General features: G+C 49.7%; 1 protein-coding gene across 4 annotated transcripts; it reads right to left on the bottom strand.

The window, feature by feature from the left end:
- Positions 1 to 1,986: 1,986 nt before the first annotated feature.
- On the bottom strand, positions 1,987 to 26,153 carry SLC5A11 (solute carrier family 5 member 11). 4 transcript variants are annotated; one of them, XM_061569985.1, is made up of 16 exons: positions 26,100 to 26,153; positions 18,094 to 18,503; positions 16,375 to 16,446; positions 14,992 to 15,096; positions 14,182 to 14,241; positions 13,422 to 13,526; positions 13,066 to 13,171; positions 12,791 to 12,871; positions 12,374 to 12,579; positions 10,884 to 11,019; positions 10,182 to 10,289; positions 9,845 to 9,995; positions 8,767 to 8,935; positions 7,064 to 7,279; positions 5,540 to 5,720; positions 1,987 to 5,089 (listed from the first exon to the last, which is right to left on the bottom strand). In XM_061569985.1, the coding sequence occupies exons 2-16, from the start codon at positions 18,247 to 18,249 to the stop codon at positions 4,845 to 4,847; spliced, it is 2,097 nt and encodes a 698-aa protein (XP_061425969.1). In that variant the 5' UTR covers positions 18,250 to 18,503; positions 26,100 to 26,153; the 3' UTR covers positions 1,987 to 4,844. The 4 variants fall into 4 exon arrangements, with proteins under 4 accessions (XP_061425969.1, XP_061425970.1, XP_061425971.1 ...); XM_061569986.1 differs by lacking the exon at positions 26,100 to 26,153 and adding an exon at positions 23,627 to 23,648; XM_061569987.1 differs by lacking the exon at positions 26,100 to 26,153 and adding an exon at positions 18,606 to 18,962.
- Between the last annotated feature and the right edge of the window lie 10 nt (positions 26,154 to 26,163).

Raw genomic sequence — 26,163 nt, 5'->3', positions numbered from 1 at the left:
CTGGGAGATTCTCAAGAGTCTGGGAGATTCTCAGAGTCTGGGAGATTCTCAGAGTCTGGGAGATTATCAGAGTCTGGGAGATTCTCAGAGTCTGGGAGATTCTCAAGAGTCTGGGAGATTCTCAGAGTCTGGGAGATTCTCAGAGTCTGGGAGATTCTCAGAGTCTGGGAGATTCTCAAGAGTCTGGGAGATTCTCAGAGTCTGGGAGATTCTCAGAGTCTGGGAGATTCTCAGATTCTGGGAGATTCCCAGAGTCTGGGAGATTCTCAGATTCTGGGAGATTCTCAGATTCTGGGAGATTCTCAGAGTCTGGGAGATTCTCAGAGTCTGGGAGATTCTCAAGAGTCTGGGAGATTCTCAGAGTCTGGGAGATTCTCAAGAGTCTGGGAGATTCTCAGAGTCTGGGAGATTCCCAGAGTCTGGGAGATTCTCAGAGTCTGGGAGATTCTCAGAGTCTGGGAGATTCTCAAGAGTCTGGGAGATTCTCAGAGTCTGGGAGATTCTCAGAGTCTGGGAGATTCTCAGAGTCTGGGAGATTCTCAGATTCTGGGAGATTCCCAGAGTCTGGGAGATTCCCAGAGTCTGGGAGATTCTCAAGAGTCTGGGAGATTCTCAGAGTCTGGGAGATTCTCAGAGTCTGGGAGATTCTCAAGAGTCTGGGAGATTCTCAGAGTCTGGGAGATTCTCAGAGTCTGGGAGATTCTCAGAGTCTGGGAGATTCTCAGATTCTGGGAGATTCCCAGAGTCTGGGAGATTCTCAGAGTCTGGGAGATTCTCAGAGTCTGGGAGATTCCCAGAGTCTGGGAGATTCTCAGAGTCTGGGAGATTCTCAGATTCTGGGAGATTCTCAGAGTCTGGGAGATTCTCAGATTCTGGGAGATTCTCAGATTCTGGGAGATTCTCAGAGTCTGGGAGATTCTCAAGAGTCTGGGAGATTCTCAGAGTCTGGGAGATTCTCAGAGTCTGGGAGATTCTCAGATTCTGGGAGATTCTCAGAGTCTGGGAGATTCCCAGAGTCTGGGAGATTCTCAGAGTCTGGGAGATTCTCAGAGTCTGGGAGATTCCCAGAGTCTGGGAGATTCTCAGAGTCTGGGAGATTCTCAGAGTCTGGGAGATTCTCAGAGTCTGGGAGATTCTCAGAGTCTGGGAGATTCCCAGAGTCTGGGAGATTCTCAGAGTCTGGGAGATTCCCAGAGTCTGGGAGATTCTCAGAGTCTGGGAGATTCTCAGAGTCTGGGAGATTCTCAGATTCTGGGAGATTCTCAGAGTCTGGGAGATTCTCAGATTCTGGGAGATTCTCAGATTCTGGGAGATTCTCAGATTCTGGGAGATTCTCAGAGTCTGGGAGATTCTCAAGAGTCTGGGAGATTCTCAGAGTCTGGGAGATTCTCAGATTCTGGGAGATTCTCAGAGTCTGGGAGATTCCCAGAGTCTGGGAGATTCCCAGAGTCTGGGAGATTCTCAGAGTCTGGGAGATTCTCAGATTCTGGGAGATTCTCAGATTCTGGGAGATTCTCAGAGTCTGGGAGATTCTCAGATTCTGGGAGATTCTCAGTCTGGGAGATTCTCAGTCTGGGAGATTCTCAGAGTCTGGGAGATTCTCAGTCTGGGAGATTCTCAGAGTCTGGGAGATTCTCAGATTCTGGGAGATTCTCAGAGTCTGGGAGATTCTCAGTCTGGGAGATTCTCAGAGTCTGGGAGATTCTCAGAGTCTGGGAGATTCTCAGTCTGGGAGATTCTCAGAGTCTGGGAGATTCTCAGATTCTGGGAGATTCTCAGATTCTGGGAGATTCTCAGATTCTGGGAGATTCTCAGAGTCTGGGAGATTCTCAGATTCTGGGAGATTCTCAGAGTCTGGGAGATTCTCAGAGTCTGGGAGATTCTCAGATTCTGGGAGATTCTCAGATTCTGGGAGATTCTCAGAGTCTGGGAGATTCTCAGAGTCTGGGAGATTCTCAGTCTGGGAGATTCTCAGAGTCTGGGAGATTCTCAGAGTCTGGGAGATTCTCAGATTCTGGGAGATTCTCAGAGTCTGGGAGATTCTCAGAGTCTGGGAGATTCTCAGTCTGGGAGATTCTCAGTCTGGGAGATTCTCAGAGTCTGGGAGATTCTCAGTCTGGGAGATTCTCAGAGTCTGGGAGATTCTCAGAGTCTGGGAGATTCTCAGAGTCTGGGAGACCTCCGTTGTTGGCTCCTGAGCTTGGGTCTCTGGTTCTCCAATGCACGGCCCCTGGGCTATCGTGGCGACTCCGGGTGTTGTGATCGTGCGCTTTGCTGATGCCAGGGCGCAGTGATGTCAGTGTCTTTGTGCGCTTGTATACTGTACGTGTGTTTATGTTGGAATCGACACGTTATTGACTCATTAATGTTTATTTGTAGCGTGGATAGGCGCATTAGTTAAAATATCAAAGAGATGTTCCCTCCTCCCTGGGCACAGGACTCAGCCCCGCGCCACGCGACGGCTCAATGCACCGTTCGAGAGTGTTTGTTTTCATCCCAATGAAACCCATGTTCTCCGTCACGAAGGGTGCGGCAAATCACCGTGGCAATGCTTCTTAGCCATTTCATCAGCATAAGAACCTGGCTCTCTCTCTCTGTACACAGTTACCACATGAGGCTAAACGAAAAAGAAACTCAATCAGTTGTTGAAACTGCCTTTTTAATGTTGAGCAGATTTTGAATCTACGTATTGCCAAGAAATGGAGCATCCGTTCGGATCTCTCGCAGAGCAGTGCGACCTTTCGTGTGAGAGAAGGCCTCGCGGATGTGGACATCACAGAAGTGAGAGAGAGAGATCTCTTCCAGTGACCTCTGGGGTCCACACCGTACGTAGGGGACAGCACCGCAGACAATAGTAATATTTGTGTCGCACGGCAAGTCAAACCAATAATTTAAATGACAGCTGGAATGTATCCAAAGTGTAGTCGTTGGTGACCATCAACTCGCCATAATACCGTACTTGGGAACCCGGTTTAACCCACAGCTGGCTGCCTGGATTCGAACCCAGGCCCTCAGCGGTGCCTAACTCTGCCACCGCCACCTCTCGTAGACAGTCATTTTTTTCCTATTCATGATAAGACAAACCGTATTAATTCTCAGATGTAATTTGGACAAATTAAGTCCACAACCAGATTTGAAGAGCTGGCAAAAATACACAACCTGACAAACGTGAAGTACATAATAGCCACTGCCAAGTCATCCAGTGGATCTGCTCCGAATGCGTGCCACTGTCCGCAGGCTGAAGCGTGTCTCAGTGCTTCTGAGCGGCAACAGAGGGCACGCAAATGCGGGTCGAGCGAATGCTGCGTTATGTGTACAGCATTGGTCTTTCACATAGCCTGGTTGTTTGATATCGGAATAGTGTCCCAGAAAGTATGAGAAGTTATTTAAAGTTTTTAAAACATGGTGATTCATTCTTATTTTTTTTTTATTGCATCTTTAAATTTATTTGTAGCTATTTTAGCGATAAGTCAAGGAATATGTAGGTCGATGCTCTCCAGTTACCCGGGTGAAAGTGGGCTAAGGCCGAGCCCGCATCTGGCCAACTGGCTCAAAAGGTCACAAACAATAAAACGCAGAGAGCCCTTCCCTGGACTCACGCTGGGTCTCATCGCTCCTGCAACCCAGCTGGGCTCGATTCCGAGCCACAACGCAACGCAGCAATTAGTTACAACTTACCCAGGTGTGACATGGGTATACAGCACCACAAACAAAAACAAATATCCGCCATATAGAAACAGACGACTCGGGCAAGTGCTGTTCGCGAGCACCAATGAAGGCCGGGATAGCGCGCGAGGGGGTGGGTGGCCAGCACAACGCCCTGGCCACCTTTGTCTCCCGAGTGGTGATGTTTACACACCGCACCAGGTAATCATTTGAGGCTGGGACGACCTTGGGGAGGCCCAGGACCGGTTCAGATAATCGTGACTGATGTTGGCTGCGAGCAGGAATCGAACTCGCGTGGCTGGGTTCGTAGCGTAGCGTGCAAACCGCGACACTACCCACAACAGAGCACCGCACGCTCACGCACACAGACTACTTGTGCGTCATTATTGTGCACTTCACAACGGTACGATCGCACAGCAGCTAAAACACAAACGAAGGCACGTTTTGCATCGTCAAAATATCACAAATATCATTTACAAAAGGAGTCATTAATGTCACTGGAGAGGCCTCAGGAAGTGTCACAAAACAATCTCCCGAGCGTTACAAACTGTGAATCGATACATGATCCTTCACACTCGCCTGGAATCGCTCCCAAGTCCGCATCATGTCCCTCGCCCCAGAAAGTCGCTGGATTTTGTCGCTAATCACTTCGACAAAATGTCATCTCGAGGGAAACCCCCAAAAAGTCGCTCGATCTAGCGACAAAATCGCCGAGCCGGCAACAGCTGTCCCAAAGAATGGGCGCCAGGGTGGCGAGATGTTAACTACCTCGCCGGGTATGCAGGAGGTCGTGGGTTCGATCCCGACCCTGACGCCTGCTGCTGTACATTTGGAGTTTGCGTGTTTTCTCTCCCCATGGTCGTGTGGATTTTTCTCCGGGCCTTGTTTTTTTCCCTCCACATTTTGAATCAACATCACGCAGAGTATTTGGCTGCTCTAACATTCCACATGATGATAAGCCACTTCGGTGAGCTAACATTTGTGTGGCCAGGTTGCTTTTGAAAAAGGGCTCAATAGCTCAGAGGACCTTACCTGGTGAATAAAAAAAATAGTTTTTTTTTCACTCAAGCAACCTCCCGGCAGCCCGTCAGCAGAGGGCCACGGCGCCGACGCCGCTAATCCATCCTCGTTAGGGTAACTCCCCCCCCCCTCTGCGCGGGGACGACGGAGAGGTGCCGTCAGCCGAAGTAGGCCCAGAGGAAGATGCCGGCGGACATCCAGACGAGGAGGCACGAGTTCATGAGTCGCCTCGCCCTGGGATTCTCGTACAGGGCGGCCTCGACGTCCCCCACGGGTGGCAGCGGCGCCTCGTAGCCCCGCTGCTCCGTGCCGGCGCCCGAGCTCGACGGCCCGTCCAAGCCGCAGAACCACAGCAGCGCCCGCTTCCACAGTGGCCGGCGGCGGGGCAAGCTGCCGTCGGAAGCTGCGCGCACGGCGGGGGGGGAGCGGGGGGGGGGGCACGGTGGTGGTGGCTGAGTGAGTCACATCGACTGATGACGGGGCGTTGATGCCAAGTGCCAAACCAGTGGTCGTCGGATTAACTCTCGCAACACATTTGCAAATGGTGTGGCTAAATGCTTTGGTTTTGCCATCAAAAAAGTGTTGCAGCGCTTTATAGGATTTTTATTTGGGATTAAAAGTGTTGGAGTGAGTTATAGAATTAGTATTTTGGATTAAAAGCTTTATATCGTCTAACAGGATTATTACTCGTGATTAAAGGGTTATAGCGCTTTGTAGGATTTTTCTTTAGGATTAAAAGCGTTATAGTGTGTTCTGAGTTTCTTATGGGATTCGCAGTGAAACCGCACATTTTTCAAACCTCTCCCCCATGCTACTCCAGCGACTCCACCGTGGCGACTCCACCGTGACTCACCTCCGTCTCGCGTGGGCTCCGAGTCGCCCTGCGCGATGGACGCGTCGTCACGGAACGACACTTTCTCGGTCCCCCCGGCGGCGTCTGCGTCGGCGGCGATGACGCGGGCGTCGTTGCCATTCCGGTCCTCCGCCGGCGCGAGGGGCTTGTCGTTCCGCGTGAACCACGTGAGGCGCACCAGCTGTCGGCACACGGCGCGGATTCAGCGATGCCCCCCCCCCAAACGGCGTTACTGGCGGCCTACGAGCCGACCACACCGCAACGGCGCAACCGCTCTCGCCACAACCCGGGAAGCTAAGCAGGCGTTTGAGCCTGGAGGGGGCCCTTGGATGGGAGCCAGTGCAGCAAACGGCAGGGTGGGCCAGATGTCTTGTGACCCCCCCCCCCCCCTAACTAATTGGCCCCGAACATTTTTGTTCCTTTGCCATATTCATTTCTGTTTTTTAAATAAACCTTACTTTTAAAAAAGTACATTTATGCTGTGCTATGCGTGCTTATCACTGGCCAGCGCATTAAGACATTAACTGTTTTGATGCTGTCTTTCGTAACAGAGAAACGCTTTTTACGGGCATTCGATAATTATTTCAAAGGATTCTGGTTTGCGGCAATGTGACTGGCAGAGGGTCGTGCAGAAAAATCCATTGTTATTGTGCTGTACATGGCCCCACGGTGGCAAAATGTTAACTACCTCGCCTGGTATACAGGTGGTCGTGGGTTCGGTCCCAACCCTGATGCCTGTATATTTGGAGTTTGCATGTTATCACCGTGGTCGCGTGGATTTTTCTCCAGGTCCTGCGGTTTTCCCCTCCACATTTCGAATCAACATCACGCGTTTAGAGAGTTTGGCTGCTATACATTTCCAGATGATAAACCACTTCGTTAAGCTATCATTTGTGGCAGGTCGCTTCTGAAAAAGAGCTATACAGCTCAATGGCCCTTGACTGGTAAAGTAAAAATATTTACACTATGAGACCTCCTTTACCAGTGGCAAAATATAGTAATAGGTTTTAACCCTTTCAACTGGTAAAAACCTATTACTATATTTTGCCACTGGTAAAGGAGATCTCATAGTGTAAATGCTTACCCCAAGCTCTCAATACTCTGATAGTGCGCTGTCTTTGAGTTGTACGCTTTTGGCGTCATCTGGTCCAACACCAATGGAGACTAGGCTCTAAGAAAAGCTGTCTCGGGTGTGGACCAATCAACTTCAAGGACAGTGCATATCGTTATCATCATCAGAGTTGTTTATTTTTGTTTGCATTTTGACTGCTTGTGTTGTGGTTATTGCAAACATGATGCCTTGTATAAAGGTGTCAGTTTTTGTACCAGTTTAAAGGATAAAAACCTATTACTAAAGTAAAAATAGTTTAGTTTTAGTTGACTATGGCCACCTGTACCAACCAATGTACAATGTACATTACTGGGGGGGGGGGCCTTTAAACAATGCGGGAGCCTCACGGAAATCTCAGGAACGTACGGGCCAACCGCACTCGCGCACGCCACCCCCTGCAACGGTCCTGTCACCTGGTCGGGCGTTGGCGCGTCGGTGGCGAGGCTGACGGCCACGATGACCACGAGGGTGATGAAGGAGAGGAGCATGGAGAAGTAGAGGTAGTGCACGTAGCGCGTGACGGACGGGCGCGTGTCCTCTTCGCCGCAGCCCGGCTCGGGGTACACGAAGTCGAGGACCATGCGCGTGAGGCCGACCGCGAGGCCCACCATGAGGCCCCAGAACGTGCCCTGCGCTCCGCACGTGTCGGAACCGCGGTTTGCGGCCGTTCTCCGATTAGCACGCAAGGCCCAAATTCGGGCTTTGGGCAATTGTTATATTTTTTTATCGTTGTTGTGCAATAAGGTGTTGTAGTACTAGTAGCTAGATTTGCAATGTGACGTATTAGCGTGATTTTGCCGTGCGATCTCATTGGCCCATTTGGACTGGACCCAAAAAACAAATGGGCAGGTGAGGAGGAATCTTTGGGAACTTAAAGCCAACTGAGGACGCAAATGAGCAATGAAGCGGACACATTTTTGAAATTTCTCTACGCAGACCGGCTCACTGGCCCGCGGAATGGACCACCCCATCGGGCAATTGCCCTACAGACTGCTGTCCTATGGCCCCGTCCGGGCTTTCGTACGGTGCGACAGAAGTTCAAGATACGTGCGTGCGCGCGTACGTTCTGCGGCACTCGCAGTCACCAACTCGAGGCTCGAATGCGTTTCAGTTTTGTTGCCAGAAAAAAGGGGAAAAACATATTGTATTTTGGTACTGGCAAAGGAAGGTCCCATGATACGTTTGTCGAGTCGAGGATTCGTAAGCAGTGAGCAATCGCAGATGTTGCTTGCGCGCGTGTTTTTGTTTGCGCTTGTGTGTATTTACGTCTTTGTATTTTGTGCGTTTTGTATGTGTGTGCGTATGTGAGCATGTTTACATGTGTCTGGGTCAATGTGTGTCGATATGTTTGTGCGTGCTAGTGTACGTCTGTCTGGCGGAGCTGTTTCTGGAGGAACCCCTCGGGTTCTTTTGGTAAATTCACGTAGATAGAAAATAAAATTCAATAAAATAAAATTAAAAATAAAAGCAAAAAAAACCCACGACGTTTCGAAAGCAAAACAAGCAGTCTTCATCGGGCGGAGAGAAAAGGATGAAATGTAACTTTAATTTTATTTTTATTTTCTATCTACGTGACTTTACCGAAAGAACCAAAGAATATGAACCCCTCGGGGTTCCTCCAGAAACAGCAAAAATCCACTTCGACACTTCGCCTGGCACAGGCGCCGGGGTGACGTCACTGGCACTTAGCGAATGGCGGTTGTTGTTGTTATGTATGTTAGAGGCTATACGGCGGATCTTGGTGGGTGTGTGTCCGAGTGTGGGTCTGTCTACCGTTGAGAGCGGTGGTGCAGTGGTTACCACACCATGCAATAAACCCGGCAATCTGAGTTCGATTCCTGCTCAAAACAAACATCAGTGACAATATTCAAACCGTTCGCAGGCCTCTCTTAGGTCGACTCAGCCTCAAATGAGTACCTGATGCAGTGTGTAAAATATTGTCATTAGGAAGAGAAAGGCGGTCGGGGGCATGATCCTAGGCCACCAACCCCCTCGTGTGCTGCGCTGGCCTTCATAGATGCTCGCAAATAGCACTTGCCCCAACAGTCTGTTAAGGCTATACGGGGGGGGGGGGGGGATCTTTGTCTTTGTGTGTGTGTACGTGCGTTGTGCGTACGGTCTCGTTGGCCCGCCTCCAGGCGCAGGCCAGCATGAACGCGATGGCGACGGGCGGCTGCAGGTAGGAGCTGATGGCCTGGATGTAGAAGAAGAGCTGCCCGCCCTGGCTGGCCTGGACCACGGGGATCCAGACGATGGACACCACGACGAGCACCAGCACAAACACCCTGCAGCACACGCACAGACACCCTGCAGGCAAATGCATAGACACGCTGTGCTTTGGACACCGGGACAGTCTTTCTGAAACTGGGACTGTCCAGACCAAACCGGGATGTTTGGAAGCTTAGCAGACTCAGACTCGGAAAAAGCCGCTGATTTAAATGTAAATTAGTTTAAACGAATGTGTAATGAAATGCGAATGTGTAATGAAATGCTAATTATTTACCCAGTCGAGGCTAATTCAGGAGAGCCTGAGATTGTTGTGCTGTATGTATGTTGAACTTCTTACGCACCGTACGTAGCCAATCGTGCTAATCGGAGGTGCGGGGGAAGGACAACAAACTAAACACAAAAAGCATTTAGAAAAAAAATAGTTTTCGATATAGATTTAAGTGGCTTCCTAATATCGGAAGGAAGAGTGTTCCAGATGGCTGCAGAAGCACATCTGGAAGCGCACGATGCAGCGATTAGAGTGTTTTAGCACTAGGTATGAAATCCAAAGTATCTGAAAAAAAAACACAGTTGGGGGGGGGGACACTCAACATTGCCATCTTTTGGTAAGACTTTCAAAGCCACGTGACTACAACACCTGGGCAAGCCCTTTTGGTCACCAATCCAAACATTAACCGACCTCAAATCTGCTTAGCTTTCGATATCCGACGATATCGGCAGCACTTACGGAGATGTTTTGTTTCTTCTGGGCAACGAAAAGTACTTTCCACTCGCGTGACCTTGCAGGAAACAAGCTGGCAAGGGCCCCGTTGTTTTAAAAAAAATTAACGGACAAGTAAATGATCGGTGGGGCGGGGGCCAGGGTGGCAAAGCTAGCGCCAGGCGACGCGTGGCTCTCGTCCAGAAAACCCAGGGAGAGAGGCACGCGACGGCGCGGGGTGTGGGAGGGCGCCAAGCGTGGAGACCTGCCGACGATCATGAGCTCGCGCTCGGAGGCGCGCGGGCGGATGTAACGCCACAGGTCCATGGTGAAGATGGTGCTGGAGGAGTTGAAGATGGAGGTGAGCGAGGACATGAGCGCGGCGATCATCACCGACATCATCAGCCCGCGGAGCCCTGAAGTGGGGCACACGGTGACACGTGGGTGACGCACGGGCCGACAGACACGGAGACACACGGAGGGGGACACGGGGACGCTGCGAGGTCGTGTACCACAGGAACTCACGTAGTTGTACAATGTACTGCAATACACGTAGTGTATGAACGTAAATTAAACCGCTTGAATCGCTGGGCAGCGCTCACCCTCCGGCAGCAGCTCCATGACGAGCTTGGGGTAGGCAATGTCGGTGCAGCTCACGCGGTTCTGGCACACGGCCTCGCACACCTCGGGGTCCACGCACGCCACCTCCTCTGGACAAGAGACAAAGATCCCCCGTGTAGCCTTAACAAACTGTTGGGGCAAGTGCTGTTAGCGAGCACCAATGAAGGCACGCACGGCGTGCGAGGGTGTGGGTGGCCAGCACAACGCCCGGCCGCCTTTGTCTCCCGAGTCGTCTTGTTTATTACACACCGTACCAGGGACTCATTCGACCTAGAGGAGGCCCAGGACTTATTCAGATAATCGTCACTCGTGTTGGCCGTAAGCAGGGAACGAAATAAGGACTCCGCGTTCATAGGCAGTGCGCTGACCACTGCATGTCTCTCTCTCCGTGGTCGTGTGGATTTTCCTCCGGGTCCTCCAGCTTTTCCCTCCACATTGAGAAACATACGTTTAAGAGTATTTGGCTGCTATAAATGTCCACGCCATATGCCACTTCGTTGAGCTATAATTTGTAGGCAAAGTCGCAACTGAGAAAAGAGCTACATAGCTCAGTGGGCCTTACCTGCTAAAATAAAAATAGTTTAGTAAAAAAAAAATTAGTTTTTTAGTTTTATTTCCAGGACAGACTGCAAAGCAGCCCCCCCCCCACATTGCTCACAGTGACTGCCCGTGGCGCAACTCACCGGTGAAGAGCACGCGGCTGATCATTCCCGGGAAGACCATCATGAAGAGGGGCAGCACCTTCATTGAGGAGGCAAAGAGGGAGGCGCCCTTGGCGTGCGAGAGGTTCTTGGCGGACAGCGACCTCTGAACTATGACCTGCGGGAGAGTGGAGGGCAAGGCTCGCCGTGTTCGTGCCGCACGTGGACGCTCGCCGCACGTGGAGGCTCACCACGTGACAACGGATATTGTTCCGCGCCCAGCAGCACCACCAGTGGTGGCGCAAGCCAATCGGTGGGGAGATGGGGGCATCACGTGCCGACAAACATTATACTGTATACCAGAAGTCGCAGTTACCTGCAACATTTTTCAGTTAATAAACTAATTACAATTAATTTAATTAGATTTACGAGATGTTTATTAAGGTTATGAGTTTTAGCTGATTTGAGTATTTGGTACACCCCTATGCATTTCATTAATCCGTGGCCCTTTGAGCCACTTGGAGTCCTGAGCTTTTTCTCGGTTTGCTTTACGCCTCGCGCCACCAGCTCGTCAGCGCCGCAATCTCCTTCCGTGCCGTCCACGTCTCAGGGCAATGATCGAGACACATTTTCAAATGGATGGAATTTCCTTTAAGTCACTGATGCACGGCAACATCAAAATAACGGAGGAGAGTAATATCACTCTCTCAAGCTCACGGCCACCAGAAGCTTTTAAAAGCTACTTTTTATATTCCTGGAAACAGTTTGAAAACACTATTCCGCTACTCTACGTCAAGCTTTCCGACTATGGGAGAGTGTCAGAGTAATTCAAACGACACTGTCAGGTGGCGAACGGGAAAGGTTATTTTCAAATAAATTTGGATATGTAAATAAATTTGCCGACTCATGAGTGATGATTGCAACGTTGTGTGAACTGCCCTTTAACAAACGTATTATTCAGCCTGTTTATAAACATAGAAAAAAATACAAACCGTCACCTCATGAACTACCGATTTGGTAATAATTAAAACATTTCACGCGCATGGTCATCGCTCTCGAAGAGAGAGCGACTCAGAGCCGTGAGAGGGGGACCAACAGGCGAGCGAGAAGGCAGCCACACGGTGAGACGGCACCAACAATTCCCCAAGCTCTGCGGTCCTCTATATATTAAGATGTATATCAGCCAATTGATGTTGGAGGAATCTGGAGCACCCAGAGAAAACCCACACGCTTGTGGCCGAAGCACTCTGTATCCCATGCAGATGGAACGAGTGGACTCCACATTTGCCTGTACTGCCTTCTTCTGGCGAGCCAGGGTACGGCTTCCTCCTCGACTCCCACGGGAAGGGAGTTTCACAACATTCGGCGGTGATCCACCGACCCACCGCTGCCACCTCCGCAGTGCCGGACCACAGGCAGCTCACGTGCGTCACCAGCGCCCAAGCTGAACGAAACTACGTTCTGAAGCCACCCGACGCCACCGCCCATCTGGAGGCCGCAGCAACGCGGGCGGAGGGCCGCCGCCACCGTACCTGGTCGGTGCACCAGTACCAGATGGACGGGATGCTCATGCCGACGATGACGGCGGGCCACGGCAGGTCGGAGGTCACGGGGTCGCGGAACATGTGGAAGGCATCCTCGCGCGGGATCCCGCACGTCGAGTTGGGGTCCCGCCGCGTGGGGATCGCCAGGAAATAGCGCTCGTACAGGTTCTCATAGCCGCCGATGTTCCAGAAACCTGACGGGAAGGATTGGGCAACGCCTGTCACGGCCGGCTCGCTGGCAACATGTCTCGGAGGCCTAGTTAAAGGGCTGAGCCTGGAGGGTGTTTGACAGGCTGACCTCTATGCAAGCTGGCTCGTCGGGGGGCATCTGCGGGGATGCGCTACGTTGTTCACCGCGTCAGCAGTTCAGGTTACCTTTGACTTTGGAAACAAACTGCCACTCACTGTATCCCATGAGGATGAGCGCTCCGATGAACATGATCAGCGTCTGCAGCGTGTCGGTGTAGATGACGGCGGCCAGGCCACCTGGGAGGGGATCGCACGGAGGTCACGGTCGGTGAACCGACAGAACAACGCAGGTCCCCCCCCCAGCACAACACAGCGCCCCCCCAAGCACAACACAGGGCCCCCCCCCACTGCCAGAGCACAACACAACGCCGATGTCCATGCTGGGGCTGGGGGAGGAGGGTGGGGGGGGGTCGTGGAAATGCGCGACGAACCTCCGATGGTGTAGAGTGCCGTGATGGCCAGGAGCAGCGCCACCGCCACGTAGAGGTTCCAGTTTAGCGCCTGCTGGATGAATACGGCGCCGGCGTACATGTCCACCTGCCGAGGTGGGGGAAAGCAGACGCCGCGTTTGCCACTCCTCAGAATCAGAATATTTGTTCATGCCGAAGGAATCCGATGAGCTATGAAGCGCTTCCCGATGACGGCTCGCCGCTCATTCGTGTCGCCACGAGGACGAGGAGCCCAGAGGTCGGTGCGCGCCGGGAGGGATGGCGTGGGCGGGCGCTGTGGCAATACGCCGGTGCCTGCCGGATCGTACGATCGCGCAGCTGAGCCCACGAGCCGTTACCGATATCTTGGTGAAGATGTAGATGAAGAGGTAGAGGACGGCGATGTAAATGCGGATGCGTTTGCTCCCAAACCTCCTCTGCAGGTATTCGGGCATCGTGGTCACCTGTCCAGCGGGGGATGACACGATTAGAAAGATGGCAGCAGTGATTCTGTCTCCGCTCGGCTATGCCCACCGCAGATGCCGTCACCGCTCAGGCTGCGGTCTGCAAATCGATATAACGCACGGCGTGAAGCTACGGATTCCTTGCACAGCTCTGCGCGTCTATTAATCCCACGGGCATGCTCTATCCTCCACAGGCCCGCTCGTCGTCGAGACACACCGTGTGGACCAACGTCCCACACTGGGACTCGCCCGGTGACGGCGTGAGGAACAGGACGACCCAAGACACAGAGAACCACTTCCTCACCGCCATCCCACCAACGTTTCGTCTTCCCGGCTTCGGGCTGCCACGACGGCCGTCACGGGGGCCTGCCGCTCAAGAGGCTCCGTACCGGCCAGGGTCCTTGGGCAGCTGCCCCCCCCCACCCCGTCCACACCTGGAGCCAACGCGACCACAGCCCACTCGGTGGAGGTGCTCAGCGACGGGCCGTGCCATCGCGCATTGTCGACGAGTGGCACCTGACCGGTGGACTCGGGGCCCCCCCTCCCTCTACGCCGCTGCTGATGAAGCGGCTGTCCCCTGGCCCAGCAGGATGAGTGTGCAACAATAATAATAACACGAACAAAAACCGTCGGTTACAAGTGTGACGAGCCTCACCCCGGATGCGATGTAAATAGGCAGGAAGACCCAGGCGAGCAGAAGCACCACGAACATGCCCTGTAGGAGACACGTGGACAGTGAGGCCGTGGACAGCACCCTGCACACAACACCCTGCAAAACACCCTGCATGGCTCCCTGCATGACAACCTGCAGTGCCCTGTACGGCGCCCTGCCCAGCACCTTGCATGAGCCACCACCCCAGCTGTGAGTTTTCCGCATCATACGTACCAGTCAAGTACCACTCGCAATAGTTACATGAGACATGTGTATGCAATGTATGCGGGCGTGTGTTGCGTTCACAACACTAATAATGATGTGTGCTAATTGCGTTTGGGTGTATGTGTACACAGCACTATGTGTGTACATGGCACTCGCCCCAACAGTCTGTTATGGGCTATATATGGGGTGGGATGTATTTCTTTGTAATGCAGTACACATTAGGTGCACACGAACAGCCCGTGTTGGATCAGGCCAATCTCAATGGTGTAGCATTCGAGTGTGCAGGGAGTGCAACTGCACCGGAGCCCGTGGGCCAGAGGGCACCAGGCGTTGGGCTACGAAGAGGGTGGGGGGGGGGTAGGCGGAGGCCACTGCTGGTGGTTGGCTGGGGGCCCTGGCGGTGCCAGCTTTAGGCACGGGCAAACGTCAACATCTGTTCAGAGCGCCGGTGGCAAAAACTGTCGGGGCAGCGTCACTTCACCCCATCAACGCTGCACTACCGCGTCCTGCGCTGCTCGCGAAACGGGATCAGCGGGGGGGGGGAGGGTGTGCCGCGTGCGTGGGGGCGACGCGCCGAGAGGAACGGACGTTGAATTCGTAGGCGGCCACGGCGATGCCGGAGGCGGCGGCGCTGCCCGCGAGCCCCATGAAGTGGCCGCTGCCCACGTTGCTGGCGAAGAGAGAGGCCCCGACCTGCATGCGGCGCGCACGGGAACACCACCACCCACCGGCAGCTCGGGGGACTCTCACGCGGCATCGGTCGCATCTCCCCCCCCCCCACCCGCCGCCGTTTCCAACGCTCATCTCCAGCCACAGAGAAAATCCCACCGCTCTCGTCACATGCACGTTTGGCAAACTGGATGTAAGATAAGCTATCATCAGCCATTGTCTATCCACTGCTGGATGAAGGCCGCACTCCCGATGGCGACAGCGTGGGGGGGCGGGGATCGCTCCGTCTCCGCGGCGGCCGGCCTCCTGGAGCTGTTCCGTCCCTTGACTGCCATTCCGTCACCAGCCTCATCCATCGGCCATCATCCCATGAATCCACTGCTAGCTGAAGGCCTCCCCAACGCGGCGTCGGTCGTCGTCGGAGCTGATTGACCGTAATTCACCGTGCTGCTCGACGCGGATCGGTGAAGGGGGCACTCAAGGCTGTGTCAGGTATCACTCGCACCGATGCAAGCCGTGGTGCAGAAGCGTAAACAACTTGGCTGTCTGTAAACAACTCGTTTGTCTGGCACAGCGGGGGAGGCCTTCACCCAGCAGGGGATTGACTAGGGCTGTGAATTATTTACATTCATACCATAACATTGCTAATCTTGCCAGACTTCTAATTGCACACCGGCCACCCTCCCTACTTCTTCCATGCCGTCTCCACCGTCATGATCGCAGTCGCGGGTCAAGTTAACGATCATCGACGACTCAGTTTTTGCTTCGACTGCACGTGGCCTAGAATCGTCCTGCACGACGTCAATCGCTCAACCGTCGAAAATCCGGCACGACCCGGTCGATTAGTTTCCACCTCGATATTTTGCGTGTCGCTGGTAAAACCGGAGTGTGCGCCGCAAGTGACCGGCAGTAGCCGCAGCCGCGTGGCGAGGGGATACTCGATGCGGTGAAGGAGACATTTTTCTGGGTCACGACAACAGATGTCGCACGTTCGTTCGCATGCCCTATCGTGTCTATGGTTGCCACCTATGAGGTGTAACAACAACAAACAACCAGCACGTGTCACGAGAAAGAGAACATCTCACAATATCAGAGGAGGGCAGAACTGGATGTAAAGGCATCGTTTAAAGTGGTCTATTATAATAATTCGACCTAGTATAATGCAAATGACAAGCACTTTTAATGTCCTTAGAAAGACTGAGAGATTTTCCATAACGGTAGCGACCTCCTCAAAGAAGAGGATGACCCCAGACAAACCCAGGGCAGGAGGCAACCCACGTCACTTGTTCGGTAGGAACTCACCGTCCACCAAACCATCTTCTTTCCGGCCAAGAAGTATCCGGTCACCGTTCCCCGCTTGGTCCTCCACATGGACTGTGCGTGGAGATGAGGAATCGGCCGCACACACGCACATGAACACACACACGCACGCACATGAAAACAAACGCACGTGATCATACACGCACATATAGTACACACACACGCGTACGCTTGCGCACATGCACACGCGTGCACACGAACACATGCGCACATGCACATAAACATGCTGCCGCATCACCTCTGCCGCTCTTGCTACGAATGCTATAACCAAGCTCCGTTCTGTCTGAGGCTGTATATGCGGTCTATTTACAAGCATCCACTCAAGAGTTTTTGGCGCTGTGTTTTATTTGTATGCGAGCATTATTTACTGCTGTGTATATTGTTTGCGGTAAGTTCTGGCGTGGGTTTCTAGTAATTTGTTGTTGTTGCTCTTGACATTTTGCACATCCCCACCCTCCCACTGCCGACCATCTTAGGCTGCGGTTCGTCCTTGTAACAGAGCTGCTGAGATCAATGGGGCCGTGGCAGCTGAAATGATAAGAACAATAAAGTTAATGCCTATGAGTCTCTATGCAACTCTATGGATCTCTATGTACCTCTATGCAACTCACTGAATCTCTATGTCACTCGATAAACAAAAAATTCTACATTGTAAATAATAAAAGCAAAAAAACACAATTTATTTTTTTACTTTCTTTTACTTTTTTCATCGTTTTTTTTCTTTTATTATTTTCAAAAAAATTTGTATAAAAATTGATTTTATTTTATTCTTATATTTTTTTCTACGTGACTTTACCGAAAGAACCAAGAATATGAATTCCTGCAGTCACAAAAGTTTGAAGTCAAATTGGTCCTCTCATCTTGCCATGCCGCGTGCATACAGAGTGGACGGAGAGTTTGGCGATTAAATAAAAGAAGTTAACAATCACTCAGTTTTGCTCCGCTCACTCATTAAGTAATAATTGCTCATTCGGTAAGTTTCCGTGGCTGAGTGAATGTTATCCGGCGGAAATTAAACACCGCCAACAAAGTGCTGAGCTCAAGATAGAGCTGTGAATAATTGGTCACCCGGTGGCGTTTAACTTTGGAGAACTTTAACTTACCGTCTGGAGATTCACAGGCCCTATCTATAATCCCCGTACATTCAAGTGAGGTGACCACAGCAGGGATTTAAAACGCACCGTGCAGAAACTTGGAAACGCACACAAGAGTAACGAGAACTAATTGTAAAATATATTTTGTTAAAATATTGTTTGCCCCAGAAATGACCGATCAGCTTCCGCAGCCACTAATTAAATACATCTGAGAACTACCGCGTGTTGCAAAAGGTTACTTAATAATAAATGCGCGTCCACGCTTTTTCCTAACTTGTGCTGATAAGCCGCGTGTGAACAATTACATTTTTTTATGGCACAACTTTATCAAGAATTGTGTGACCAGTAAACACTCAACATAAATCAAGGCCCAGTGAGCGCTGGTATGTACATATTTTGAACTTCTTTCGCACCGTACGTAGCCAACCATGCTAATCTGACGTTCTGGTGGACATAGGGGACAATCCATTTATGGAAACTGCACCCGTTACGAATGACTCCTAACCCTGAACACAAGAACACGCGACTCAACTCCGTTTTACGAGAAAATGAAATGTGATGAAAACGACGCAGGGGTGCCGAGCGCGATGTGGTGGCCGTCACTCACCCACAGCCCCACGGCCAGCACGAACACGAAGTACAGCACCAGCACCGCTATGTCCACGCCCGTGAGGCCGCGGGACCCGAGGACCCCCACGGTGGCCTGCACGCCGACGGTGGGACCCGGCCGGGGAGACGTGGCCGCTCGGCCCGGCACCTCCATGGCGACCTGCACCCCTTGAATCTCGGCAGCGGCGGTGGCCGCAGCGGAGGCAGCGGTGAAAGGAGTGGGATTGAGCTCCGGGGGGCTCAAGGTGCCTCGTCGCCTCGTTCACATCGGAGTTCGCTTGTGCTGCGCCGGAGCTACTGAAGCAGCTGGAGCAGCTGCAGTTGCTGAGAGCCAGCAGAGCGTGCGGTCACCACTCTGGTTGCACGACATCGAGAGGCGGTGGTGCAGTGCCCGGCCACCCGCTCGCGCTGGAACCAGGGTTAAAGAGTAAAGTGTAAATAAATCATTTATCCTGGCCTCCATCCCCCCACCACCTCTCTCTCATGCATATGTATGATGTGAAATTATACCACAGCATTCTTTATTGGATCCTAGTTTATGCCTGCAGCACGCACTCGTGTACGACATTCAAAACGGCGGCAACCTTTGGTCGCACTGGAATGTTTGTGATTTGGGTTTTGATGAAGCTGGTCATGGAATAAGGGAGGCAAGAGTATAAACCTCGACCCCAGTGCAATGGTCGTGACTGTGGGGAGGGGGGGGGTGCGAGGTGTCAAAGGTCAATCGGCTCAACTCTCATCTTCTCCGCTCATCTTCTCTCATCTCTATATTTCTATCATCTATTATGTTCTTTCATCTCTCATCACGGTCACCGCATCCCGCTTTATCAGATGCACTTCTGCGGCCATCTGGAACGCTCTTCCTTCCGACATTAGGAAGCCACTGGCTTCCAAATTTCATAGCTTTGCACTTTTAAATTGAAAAAATAATTATTTAGCTGCTTTTTGAATCCTATGCCATAGCAGGTTTTATACACGGATTACAGATAATTTGTGTTTGTTTAGGCACATATGTTCCTCATTCATTATTAGATTCAGTTTGGGAGGGCTGTCATCTGAGTATGATGAAGGGAACTCACTGTCCATGACGGGTGGGTATCATCACCAACTCGTATTGACCAGCGTGGTGAAGTATGGTCACATTCTCCCCCCCCCCCGCCCCCAAAATTATATTGTAGCCTCAAACACGGTCTTTCGAGTATCTTGCAATTCGCGACTTTATCAAACATGTACGGCCTTTTTGTAAATCCACGCCAAGTATTTCTTTACTGATTTTTGTGTTAAGTTTGTTGTCCTTTCCCCGCACCTCTGACGAGCGCGGTTGGCTACGTACGGCGCGAAAGAAGTTCAACGTACATCTCCGCCCCCTTATCTGCTCCTCTAATCTCATCTGTATGTTATCTCTCGGTCTTCACCGAAGCACAAAGTCCGACCCGGGCAGCCACACAGCCCGACGACCCAAGATGGCTCTGGCCCCAGTGGTCGCAGACATCATCTCTCTTGATCACAATGTGCTCTGGGGGGTGGAGGGGGTTTACAATGAACAATAAAACGAAGAAATTAACAAATAAATGTGACGATTAAATAAAAGGAGTGAAAACTAAATAAAACATCGCCAATGATTAGTGTGTATTTTTAAAAAAGAACGTTATGGAATGTTTTACTGAACATGTAAGAGTTTGCAACCTTGATGCAGACCCCAAACCCAGTTCAGCTCATTCATGCCTGGAGGTCTAATTATCATGACCAGTATCGGATGATAAATCTGAGCCAGACGGCCTCTGGTACTGAAGAAGTAGCAAAGCAGTACACGGACCTTCAGTTAAAGGCAGGTGAGAGCTCATTGAACTTTTCAAGAGACCTGGTCCATTGACAGTCTCATTACACTGGTCAACACACTTTTTCTGGCATAAGGTATTCCAACGGTTTTAAAGTCATTTTGGGGTGCTGATTCCAAATCTGGCATCAGTTTCAAATATTGCATTTTCAATAAAAACTGCATTAGAAAAATATTAAATAAATGTGGATATCTACATAAAATGGTATTATAAACAAACTATTTTAAACACTAAAGCAGTCACTGACTCGCAACAACTTGCAATCATAAGTGACAGAGTTAATTTCGGGTCAATCAATGAAAATGGGGTATGCCGATAGCATAAAAATGTGATGTGATAGAGCAAATCTGAGATCAGATTTGGAATCAGCACCCTGAAATTAGTCTAAAACAGCTGCAAAATTCCAGGCCACAAAAAAATGTGTTTTTTTTGTTGACCAGTGTTAACGAGGGCCACCAGGTTAAGAAGTACTGTACAGCAAAGGAGGGGGGGGGGATTGACGGCCTAAGCAGTATAAATGACTGTTATTAGCACCGACTGTACAAGGTGGTCCAGATGTCGTGTGACCCCTCAAATAATTGACCCCTAAAATTGTTTTTCCCTTTGCGTATTCGTTTCTGCTATCACACCCATTGGTATACAAAAATATTAAGTTTTAGAGAATTGAATGAGAGTCAGAAGACATCTGGACCACCGTGTACATTACATTTTCATATCCACTCCGGATGAAGTCCTCCTCCCCATTGCCCTGTCAGTCATGGGTCGGGTTGTTTGACCATACTTCACCACGCTGGTCGGTACAGATTTATGAAGCGGGGAGGTAGGTTGGGTGGGGGGTCAGGACCGGTTGAGATTTCATCACTGATGTTAGCCGTGGCAGGCAATCGAGCTAAAGTCGTCGGGGGTTCATAGTGCAGCACGCTAGCCATGGCGCCACCACTCCTTCAACACAAATCAATACAATTAAACACCATTTGAAACAACACAGAGCGGTGTGGGCCCGTGTAGTGACGTGCAGCTTGTGCGCTGTCATGTATGCTGTCACCAGACGTTCCCCTATGCAGCCACTGGCTCCCGCCATAGAAATGTGGAATTTATACCACTGCCTAATAGTTCATCTTCTTGGTTCTTTCGGTAAAGTCACGTAGAAGGGAAGTAAAAAAAACATAATAAAATAATATAATTTATTATTATAAAATGTATTAATATTATTAGTAATATTATTAATATATTAATAAGAATAAAAATATAATTTATTATTTCTTTATTATATTATATTATTATATTATGTTTCATATTAATTTTTATTATTTTATTACTTCCCTTCTACGTGACTTTACCGAAAGAACCAAGAAGATGAATCCCTGCAGTCACGAAAGCTTTAAATCGAAAGATGCCTAATAGTTTTAAATAGGCTTTGCGTGTGATTGAATAATCTATATAAATAAAGAGCTTAATCTGTACGTCTCAAAAATCTCTAGGGTACTTCCCGGCAAGTTGGAAATCTGCAGTTTGGTACACAGATCGCTTTTAGGACGCAAACAACAGGAAACATCTGGAAATCCGATATTTTGCATTTTAAGGCCCCCAAATTCCCGATTTTAAGTGCCCCATAAACATGTTTGTGTATGTCATTCAGAAATCCTTCAAAATATAAGAATGCGTTTGTTTTCGTTTGATAGAGCGTTAAACAGCAAATAAAATAAAAGCGAGAACCATTGGTTCTATCTTTTATTGTGTTAGAGATGTCGGATTCTAGTGGTTTTAAAATAAATTCGCATTTTACGTTCAAATTAGATTAATTCGAAAACGGTAAAATATAGGAGCTTCCCTTCATATGGTATTTAGTTAATACATGTTTGTTCTTCCTAATAAATAAAAACGAAACCTTTAAAAATAGCGGTTTCCGATGGGAATTCTTTAAATATAAGTTGAATCAAGTCGTCAACAATGAGTGTTTTTTTTATCGTAGATACAAATAATAAAGAATCATATCAGGTCAATTATTATATTTATTGAAAACTTTTGCCTGGCAAAGACAGGCAAACATTGCTTGAGTGGCAAAATCTGAAAGCTTTATGATCTACTATTAAAATAAATGACACCGCTTTGTGAATTCACTGCTGGATGATGATGGCCCCCCATGCCATATTCAGATTCCAAAGAACACAGGGTGAGATGTTACTATCCTTTGTGCAAGCACTTCCAAGAGTTCATGAACAGTGAGCCTGGTGAAATTTGGGGAGCGCATCGTCAGTAGTGACCCTTTGGTTCCTAGGGTGTTTCGGCCTTTCATACTATACACCCTCCCCAAAGGCGGCCAGCGACAGGGTGATCAATCCTACGCTTGCGTCCCATTCCCAATTAGTCATAGGAGTTGCCTTGTTGTTGGTAGCCAACATCCCATGGGACTATGCATGGCAGGGGCGTCCTCCTCCCTGAGTCAAGCATTGTTGACTGCATACCTCCTGGCCCTCTCACTTTGGGGCCCAGCTGGGGTCATGACTGAAAATGTGCTTCTGGCCACTGCCTTTTGACGTGAACACTTTGATGCTGCCCGTAATCACACGAATGTTCCAAAGAGGCCTTTGCCGATTCGAATAATGTTATTAACTGGTGGATCGCACGTAACCACGTCGTTTTCAGCAGACGATTTTGCAGCTAAATCCATTACTATACTGCACTGCCTATGCTTCACCTATCTTACACCAACCTGCACTGACCAGCGGGGTGAGGTATGGTCAAATAATCTCCACTTCCCACATGTACGTTGAACTTCTTTCGCACCGTACGTGGCCAAGCGTGCGAGGTAAGGACAACAAACTTAACACAAAAATTTAAGAAAAAGTTCTCAATCTAGATTTAAAAGTGCATGATCCCAGTGGCGTGGATTTACAAAAAGGCCGTACATGTTTGATAAAGTCGCGAATTGCAAGATACTCGAAAGACCGTGTTTGAGGCTACAATATAATTTTGGGGGCGGGGGGGGGGAGAATGTGACCATACTTCACCACGCTGGTCAATAAGAGTTGGTGATGATACCCACCCGTCATGGACAGTGAGTGCCCTTCATCATTCTCAGATGACAGCCCTCCCAAACTGAATTTAATAATGAATGAGGAACATATGCACCTAAACAAAAAACTAATTCTGTAATCCGTGTATAAAGCCTGCTATGGCATAGGATTCAGAAACGTAACACGCCGACAAAAGAAAACTAAACAAAGCTGATGAGTGTGCCCGATGCTTTTAGAATCATCTCTTTGCAGGGCAGTGAAACGCCTCCACAGCAATTGCTGCGTGGATCGGACTTAATGAGTTATTGAATTTGTCAATGAATGGTGGATGGGGGCAATCAGTGACAGCACGTGTGGGATAATGAGTAGGCCAATCGAGATCATTGTTGGATGGGCGAATGAGTGGCGAGTGAATTAATGACTTAAGGTGAGTTGGTGAATGATTTAGACTGAGATTATAAACGACGAGGGGAATGAACAAATGTGCCGGGTGAATTCAAAGGGAGGAGTGAATGAAATCGGCCAGGGTGGGGCTGATCGAATGGATGTATTAATTGTTTTGCGAGTGGATACATGAACGAGTGACTTAGTGTGTGAATAAGTGAAATTGTCACCATGGGCGATGCGTGGAATTGAGTGGGTGAGTGAACCTTCGGGTAACTTGTGATTATATTACACTTGTTTAGCCAGGGAAGCCTCATTGAAGACGATGACAGCCGTCTCCATTTCGAACGTCCACTGTTAAGCAGATGTATATCATACATTATAAATCTCAACGTTCATCATACACAGCCCCATCACAAGGGAGAAACACAAATAGAAAAAAAAACATTTTTCCCGTATTGCAACGGCAGTACACCGTATGGACCTGAAAACTCAATTTCCCTCTTAATTTTCCCTGTTCAAGAATACGGGTAAACCGTATAGATTGACATGTATCATGTATGGTCAATACACCCGCAGTATTAATCAGGGCGGCCTGTCGCATTCGAAACGTGACACTCCGTAACAAGCAGTGAACACGCTACGGCTGGACCGCGTTACCACCGCGCAGAACGAGAGTTGCATGCAGTGAGTGGGTGATGTCAATGGGAAGGACATAAATTCCGTGACCCCCAATGACTGTGCGTGAATGAGCGTGTAGGTAAGGTGAACGAATGCACGGCGGAATGAGTGGGTGAGTGAATGGGTGAATAAATGAGTGGGTGACTGAATGAGTTGGTGAATTCATACATGGGTGAGTTAATGAGTGGGTGACTGAATACATTGGGTGAGTGAATGACTGGGTGACTGAATGAGTTGGTGAGTGAATGACTGAATGACAGAATAAATGGGTGAGTGAATGACTGGGTGAGTGAATGACTGGATGATTGAATGAATGGATGACAGAATAAATGGGTGAGTGAATGACTGTGTGACTGAATGACTGGGTGACTGAATGAATGGGTGAGTGAATGTGGGTGACTGAATGAGTGGGTGACTGAATGAGTGGGTGAGTGAATGAGTGGGTGACTGAATGACTGGGTGACTGAATGACTGGGTGACTGAATGAATGGGTGAGTGAATGTGGGTGACTGAATGAGTGGGTGACTGAATGAGTGGGTGACTGAATGACTGAATGACAGAATAAATGGGTGAGTGAATGACTGGGTGAGTGAATGACTGGATGATTGAATTAATGGATGACAGAATAAATGGGTGAGTGAATGACTGAATGAATGGGTGAGTGAATGAATGGGTGACTGAATGAGTGACTGAATTAATGGATGAGTGAATGACTGGGTGAGTGAATGACTGGGTGAGTGAATGAGTGGGTGAGTGAATGAGTGGGTGACTGAATGAGTGAGTGACTGAATGAATGGGTGAGTGAATGACCGTGTGACTGAATGACTGGGTGACTGAATGACTGGGTGACTGAATGAATGGGTGAGTGAATGTGGGTGACTGAATGAGTGGGTGACTGAATGAGTGGGTGAGTGAATGAATGGGTGAGTGAATGAATGGATGACAGAAGACAGAATTAATGGTTGAGTGAATGAGTGGGTGAGTGAATGAGTGAATAAATGAGTGGGTGACTGAATGAGTTGGTGAATTCATACATGGGTGAGTTAATGAGTGGGTGACTGAATACATTGGGTGAGTGAATGACTGGGTGACTGAATGAGTTGGTGAGTGAATGACTGAATGACAGAATAAATGGGTGAGTGAATGACTGGGTGAGTGAATGACTGGATGATTGAATGAATGGATGACAGAATAAATGGGTGAGTGAATGACTGTGTGACTGAATGACTGGGTGACTGAATGAATGGGTGAGTGAATGTGGGTGACTGAATGAGTGACTGAATGAATGGGTGAGTGAATGACTGTGTGACTGAATGACTGGGTGACTGAATGACTGGGTGACTGAATGAATGGGTGAGTGAATGTGGGTGACTGAATGACTGAATGACAGAATAAATGGGTGAGTGAATGACTGGGTGAGTGAATGACTGGATGATTGAATGAATGGATGACAGAATAAATGGGTGAGTGAATGACTGAATGAATGGGTGAGTGAATGAATGGGTGACTGAATGAGTGACTGAATTAATGGGTGAGTGAATGACTGGGTGAGTGAATGACTGGGTGAGTGAATGAGTGGGTGAGTGAATGAGTGGGTGACTGAATGAGTGACTGAATGAATGGGTGAGTGAATGACCGTGTGACTGAATGACTGGGTGACTGAATGGGTGAGTGATTGTGGGTGACTGAATGAGTGGGTGACTGAATGAGTGCGTGACTGAATGAGTGGGTGAGTGAATGAATGGGTGACTGAATAACTGGGTGAGTGAATGAATGGGTGAGTGAATGAGTGGGTGACTGAATGACAGAATAAATGGGTGAGTGAATGACTGGGTGAGTGAATGACTGGATGATTGAATGAATGGATGACAGAATAAATGGGTGAGTGAATGACTGGGTGACTGAATGACTGAATGAATGGATGACAGAATAAATGGGTGAGTGAATGACTGGGTGAGTGAATGAATGGATGACAGAAGACAGAATGAATGATTGAGTGAATGAGTGGGTGAGTGAATGAGTGGGTGACTAAATGAATGGGTGAGTGGGTGAGTGAGTGAGGAAAGGGGGGGGGGGGCACGCACGGTCCGCGTCGCGACACGTGGCTTTGCCTTGCAGGGGGCATCCGGTTTCTTGCGCGCGCCCGCG

Source organism: Lethenteron reissneri, chromosome 44 (genome assembly GCF_015708825.2).
Source record: "Lethenteron reissneri isolate LAM-NWPU_2019-01 chromosome 44, ASM1570882v1, whole genome shotgun sequence".
Taxonomy (NCBI): Eukaryota; Metazoa; Chordata; class Hyperoartia; order Petromyzontiformes; family Petromyzontidae; genus Lethenteron; species Lethenteron reissneri.
The sequence above is the reverse complement of the archived record's forward strand: the minus strand, read 5'-3'. Positions and strand labels throughout refer to the sequence as shown.